Here is a 7,123-nt window from a genome sequence, read left to right as displayed (position 1 = left end):
TAAATCTCATAGGAGTTTTGAGTAAGAAGATATCTCACCTTCTATCTAGATGATTCCAGATTAGCCTGTTCGGTGGTGCAGCCTGGGTATGGCTTATGCTTCTGGATCACTTGAAGGTAATGGAAGTGGGTGTTCTAAGAGGCTACTAGCACTCTGTTGAACTATGGTCGACTCTCTACAGCTATGGTGTGGCTGCAAAGATGGATAGCTACTCAAAGACACAGGATTACCCTGTATTGTCTAAGATGGATTCACAAGGAATTCCTTCCTTTAAGTGAGATCAATGTTCCTTTAGCTGAACAGAGAAAGCTTGAAGACTTGAAACAAATTGAGAAAATAATTCTTAGATTGAAAGTTGAATGAATGACAAAGCAGGCTGCTTGCACAGTCTTAAAGAAATCGACAGAAATCAAAAGAAAACCCTAGGTTTAAACCAGATGGTTTAATCCTAATCCTAGAACTAATTAAAATCGAAATTGGTCTGATTTAAAATCCTAATCCTACCCAAACTTGGTTTATTGTTTCTGGTTTAAATTAAATAAAGCCCAATAACCAGAAACATTACAAAGCAATTAAATTAAACCAACAGGTTGGTTTGTCTTGGTTTTCTCCCTTGGAACTCTTTCCCACGATTTTGGCTAAGTCCTGGAGGGTTCTCTCTTGTGCTCTCAGCCTTGATCTAGTTACTGGTCCAATCCACACACTGGCTGGCTCTCATGGTATCTCTCTCTGGTTCTGGTTCTGTTCCTGGTTCTCCTCATCAGCAGCCTCATCCTCAGTGTCACTCAGCTCCTCTTTAAGGTCTCTGGTCATGGCTACACCATCCCCTCCTCCTTTAAAAAGATTTGACCTCAAATCTGATTCATCTGCAAAATAAGGATCCAAGTCAGAAACATTGAAAGTAGAACTGATTGTGTACTTCCCCTCAAGATCAATCTGGTAGGCATTGTTGTTGATTCTTCTCAGCACTTTGAAAGGTCCATCCTTCCTTGGTAGCAACTTTGATTTCCTCTCAACAGGAAACCTCTCTTTTCTCATGTGAATCCACACAAGATCACCCGGCTCAAGTACTAGCTCCTTGCACCCCTTGTTCTTCTGCCTTTCATACATCTTGGTCCTCTCCTCAATGTTCTTCCTGACCTGTTCATGCAAAGACAAAACAAACTCGGCCTTTTGCTTGCCATCAATGTTAGCTTGTTCTTTTAAAGGTAAAGCAAACAAATCAAGAGGAGACAGTGGGTTAAAACCATAAACAACTTGAAAAGGTGAGAGTTTAGTAGCTGAATGCACTGCCCTATTGTATGCAAACTCTACATGTGGTAAACAATCCTCCCAAGTCCTAATGTTACTCTTAATGATGGCACACAAGAGAGTAGACAATGTCCTATTGACTGATTCAGTCTGACCATCAGTTTGGGGATGACAAGTAGTTGAAAACAATAGCTTAGTTCCCAACTTTCCCCACAGAGTTTTCCAGAAATAGATAAGGAACTTAGTATCTCTATCAGAAACTATAGTCCTAGGCATACCATGCAGTCTAACAACTTCTCTAAAGAATATATCAGCTACCAAAGATGCATCATCAGTTTTATGACAAGGTATGAAGTGAGCCATCTTAGAGAACCTATCAACAACCACAAAGATACTATCTCTTCCTTTCCTAGTTCTAGGCAATCCTAAGACAAAGTCCATAGAGATATCAATCCAGGGTGCAATAGGGATAGGAAGAGTTGTATACAAACCTGTTGGCTGGACCTTAGACTTGGCCTGCTTGCACACAACACACCTTGAACACACACGCCCCACTTCTCTCTTCATGTTCGGCCAGTAGAAGTGCTCTTGTAGTGTGGAGAGTGTTTTGGCGACTCCAAAGTGTCCCATCAGTCCTCCTGCATGAGCTTCCCTAACATACAATTCTCTCAAAGAACCATTAGGAACACACAGGCGGTTATCATAGAAAAGAAATCCTTTTACTTGATAGAACTTCCCACTAGCATGTTTCTCAGACTCTCTAAACACATCTTTAAACTCAGGATCATCAGCATAGCAATATTTGATATGTTCAAAGCCTAAAAGTTTAGTTTCCATGGAAGATAAAAGAGTATACCTTCTGGAGAGTGCATCAGCCACTACATTCTCCTTACATTTCTTGTAGTGGATGACATAAGGAAATGTCTTAATGAACTCCACCCACCTGGCGTGCCTCTTGTTCAGCTTATGTTGCCCCTTGAGATGTTTAATAGACTCATGATCTGTATGGATCACAAACTCCTTAGGCCACAAGTAGTGTTGCCACACTTGTAGGGCTCTCACCAAGGCATACAGCTCCTTATCATAGGTAGGGTAGTTCAAGGTGGCACCTCCTAGCTTCTCACTGAAATAAGCTATGGGCTTCTTATCCTGCATCAACACAGCTCCAGTTCCAATACCAGATGCATCACATTCAATTTCAAAAGTTTTAGAAAAATCAGGAAGTGCAAGTAAGGGAGCACTTGTTAATTTATCCTTTAGCATTTGAAATGCCTCTTCCTGGTCTGATCCCCAAGTGAAACCTACACTCTTCTTGATTATCTCAGTTAGTGGTGCTGCAACTGTACTGAAATCTCTCACAAACCTCCTATAGAAGCCAGCAAGTCCATGAAAACTCCTGACCTCTCCAATAGACTTAGGGATCGGCCACTCTCTGATGGCTTTCACCTTCTCCTCATCAACCTGTATACCCTGTGAAGTCACAACAAAACCTAAAAAGACAAGGTTATCTGTGCCAAAAGAACACTTCTTGTAGTTAGCATACAGATTTTCTTTTCTAAGCACATCTAGAACTTGTTTCAAGTGGTTAACATGTTCTTCCATAGTCTTGCTGTAAATCAGGATATCATCAAAATACACGACTACAAATCGCCCTATCAAAGCTCTCAAGACATGATTCATTAACCTCATGAAAGTACTAGGTGCATTAGTCAATCCAAAAGGCATCACAAGCCATTCATACAATCCTAGCTTAGTTTTAAAGGCAGTTTTCCACTCATCTCCTTCTTTCATTCTAATCTGGTGGTAACCACTCTTTAAATCAATTTTAGAAAAGACACATGAACCATGTAACTCATCTAGCATATCATCTAAGCGAGGGATTGGATGTCTGTACTTAACTGTTATGTTGTTGATGGCTCTGAAATCCACACACATGCGCCAGCTCCCATCCTTCTTTGCCACCAGTAGAACAGGTACAGCACAAGTACTCATGCTCTCCCTGATGTGGCCTTTCTCTAGCAGGTCATTAACTTGTTTCTGAAGCTCCTTAGTCTCCACAGGATTGGTCCTGTATGCTGGGCGGTTTGGTAAGGTAGCTCCTGGCACAAAATCAATCTGGTGCTCTATTCCCTTAATAGGCGGCAGACCTATGGGATTGTCCTCTGGGAACACATCCTTATACTCCTGCAAAAGACACTCAATCTCCTCTGGAATCTCAGGAGCAAGGTTAGTAGTAGAGCTCAACAATTCTTTATAAACTACTAGAATAAAATTTGATTGTTCAATCACAGCAGTTTTAATATCCTTAGCAGTAGCAACGAGGTTGAGTTTACTTACCTATTTGGTTTCTTCTAGTAGCAAGGTCTTACCAGCAGCCTTGGCGTCCTCCCTCCTCCTTTTGAGAAGCATTTGATCTTGGGTACTTCTTGAGGTGTCATTGGCGCCAGTGTCACTTGTTTCTCCTTGTGAGCAAAAGTGTATCTGTTGGTGAAGCCATCATGTAATGCTCTCTTATCATACTGCCATGGACGACCAAGGAGGATGTGGCTAGCTTCAAGAGGTGCTACATCACAAGTGATCTCATCCTGATACTTTTCCACTGATAATAAGACTTTCACTTGCTTGGTGATCTTTAATCCTCCCTCATCATTGATCCATTGCAACAGATATGGCTTAGGGTGTTTGATCACTTCAAGACCTAGTTTCTCCACTAGCTCATTACTTGCCACATTTGTACAGCTACCTCCATCAATGATTAAGCTGCACATCTTGTCTTGAATCAAACACCTTGTGTGGAACAAGTTTTCTCTCTGCTCATCCTCTTTGACCTTAGGCTGAACATTGAGAAGTCTCCTAGTAACCAGTAGTTGCCCTTGGACTGGATACTCCACGCCATCCTCATCAAGCTCCTGGTCGCCATCTTCATCCTCAGATATCACTTCCCCATTAGCTAAGATAGTCATCACCTTCTTGTTGGTACAATCACTAGCATAATGCCCAAAGCCATGGCACTTGAAACACTTGATGTTCCTGGTTCTGGTAGGTGTATCCACGCCCTTTCCCTTATCATCATGCTTGGTGCTAGCTGTAGAAGCTTCCTCCTTTGGCTTATCCGTTGATCTCTCATCTCTTGAGTAGGCTGGTTTTGAATTAGAGCTGTATGGAGATCTAGTAGAGCTCTTCCTCTTGTTCTGCTGCTCAATCAAAATTGCCCTGTGCAACATCTCATCCATATCTTCATACTCTTGCAGCTCCAACCTATCATGGATCTCTCTATCAAGTCCCCCTTGGAACCTAGCCATAGTAGCTTCCACACCCTCTTCTAAGTCAGCCTTCAACATGAGTGTCTCCATTTCCTGGTGATAGTCCTCTACACTCTTAGAACCTTGGGAAAGCCTCCTTAGTTTCTGGTGGAGATCTCTTCCATAGTGATTAGGAACAAATCTCTTTCTCATTACAGTTTTCATCTCAAACCAGGAAGCTATCTGAGGCTCTCCATTGCGTCTCCTGGTAGTAGCAATCTGATCCCACCAGCTAATAGCATAACCAGAAAACTCAATGGCTGCTAATCTAACCTTCCTCTCCTCAGTGAACTGCTGGCAATTGAAAACTAGCTCAATCTTCTTCTCCCACTCCAGATAGGCATCAGGATCATTCTTACCATGGAATGGAGGAATTCTAAGCTTGAGATTGCCTAGGTTATCAGCTGGTCGCCGGCGGTTATGGTGCCTGTGGTGCTGACTAGCCTGAGACTCATCATCACTTTCATCAGCTTCATCATCCTCAGCTTGCTCACCATAGAGCCTATGACCTCCAACCTCAAACCTTGCTCCCCTTATAGGTCCAATGCATGCTCTCCTAGCTCCAGCAACAGATGCTGCTCTCTCCTGTCCTGCATTATCATCAACTAAAACACCATTAGCTTGTTGAGCTCTATCGAAGTTAACTTGCATTCTCCTGGTTATCTCAGCCATCATAGCCTCAAATTGGACTTGATTAAGATTGATCTGCTGGGCTGCCGGTTCTCCTCTATCCTCTCTGCCTTGCTCATCAGCCATTGTAACCTGAAAGACAAGTTAGAAAAGAAACAAAAGAGCACAATTATAAACTCTCTCTCACTCTGCTTCAGCTGCCAAGTCTCTGCTTTCCCACAAGTTCAGTTAAGATTCAAAGCTCTACACCTAAGATCTAGAACTAAAACCCCAATGAATCAGATAGAAAGTATTAAGAGATTTAGGCACCAGCTGACTTTACCACCCTGAGCTGGATTTCTCTTCAGCTAGCTGGATTTCTCTTCAGCTTTCTTTTTTTTTTTTGATTTGGATCAAAGATCTCTTTTCTTTTTTCTTTTTTTTGATTACCACGGTTGGCTCAGATGGCTTACAACAGATAGATAGATAAGAAAAGTGTTTGATGGTATGGAATGATCTGAGTAGACAAATCGCAAACCCTAACCTTCAAGTGGCTCTGATACCACTTGGTGCAGCCTGGGTATGGCTTATGCTCCTGGATCACTTGAAGGTAATGGAAGTGGGTGTTCTGATACAAGCCTAGGCTGACAAAGGCTGTATAACTCTTAGTACAAGAGAGCATCGATCTAGCATAAGGGGTGATCCGGCTGGACTGATCTAATCAACCAAAAGGATCTGGACAGGAACGACTGGATGGGTTGAAGAGCACCACAAAGGTTGCGGTTGGCCTTTGATACAACTCACAAACCACGGTCTCAGTGATTCCACACAAAGACAGAGACTAACACGTTCACTAAGCAATGGAATCCACCTAATTACTTAGAGAAACATAAGAACAAAGCAAAAGCTTTAAAGAGAAAATTCTGGGTTTATTATAAAAATGATCAAAGGTGAAATACAATGATGAATGGTCTTGAGCTTATATAGGCTCAACCTTGACTCAACTACAATGTTCTAATACTCTAGAAAGGAAAAAAAAATACACAAAAATAAAGCTAAGGGTCTTTGTCTTCAATAAACTAGCCGTTAGGCTGATTTGTATCCATTTGGAAGATCTGATCTTGTATCTTGATATCTTGGTTTTGTATCCACGAAATAATAGCTCCTGGTTTCTCAATAAACTCTCCAAGGTCTTGACAGCTTCTGTTGAAAGGGAATATAGACGTTGGACTTGATGGTTTCCTTGAAGAAACTCATTGAATGCATAAGGTGTGAGTGCTGCCAAATATGGTAAGTGTGATTGCAAGAGAATCCTCCTGATTTTCTGGCTGCTGGTGCATCATATGAACTTGTCTGACTCTTCTGGATCATTGGATGAACTTCCTGAAGGTATAGATTGATCTCCTGGTCGCCATTGTCTGGCTTGAAACTGATTGAACCGGTTAGCTTCCAATTGAAGCAAGTGCAGAACTGGTTTGGCCGGTTTTGATGATTGGATCATAACTCCATAATAACGTGGGCTTTTCTCCTCATTCTTGGCTTGTTGGAAAGCTAAGAGATCCATCTTAAAGTCCAAAGCTCAATTTGGCTCGGTTCGCTTCTTGGTTAGTTTTAAATTCTCTTCTAAAGACTGGTACTCGTAAACGGATGGACTGGAAAACCTCCAACTTAGAAAATTCATAACTTCCTGCTCCGTGAAGATTTTCTTGAAATTCCAATTGGACATGACTCCTTCTTGTGTGTAAAATCCATGCAAATTGTCCTCGTGATAAAAACCCTCCTGGTATGAAAGATATGGAATTTTGAATGCACCTATGTCGCTGCTGGCTCCAATGTAGCTTGTATGGTTGGTCTCATGAGTTGGTGGTTTGGCTACTGACTTGAGGTCCTTATCATTACCTCCCTCTTCAAAAGGTTTTGTCCTCAAAACAAATTTATCTGCACCAAGATAGAGCAAGTCA

General features: G+C 41.9%; 1 protein-coding gene across 1 annotated transcript; it reads right to left on the bottom strand.

The window, feature by feature from the left end:
* Window positions 1-885: 885 nt before the first annotated feature.
* Window positions 886-5,315, bottom strand: LOC130507383 (uncharacterized; the record flags this gene model as incomplete). The annotated part of the gene is made up of 6 exons (XM_057002100.1): window positions 886-1,707; window positions 1,814-1,903; window positions 1,975-2,110; window positions 2,195-2,860; window positions 3,185-3,435; window positions 3,621-5,315. Coding segments are annotated over 6 exons (3,660 nt in total), but the record flags the coding sequence as incomplete, so codon positions are not given.
* Window positions 5,316-7,123: the final 1,808 nt, after the last annotated feature.

The sequence above is a fragment of the Raphanus sativus genome, unplaced genomic scaffold, assembly GCF_000801105.2.
Source record: "Raphanus sativus cultivar WK10039 unplaced genomic scaffold, ASM80110v3 Scaffold4439, whole genome shotgun sequence".
Lineage (NCBI taxonomy): Eukaryota > Viridiplantae > Streptophyta > Magnoliopsida > Brassicales > Brassicaceae > Raphanus > Raphanus sativus.
This window is presented reverse-complemented; position numbering and strand designations above follow the sequence as displayed.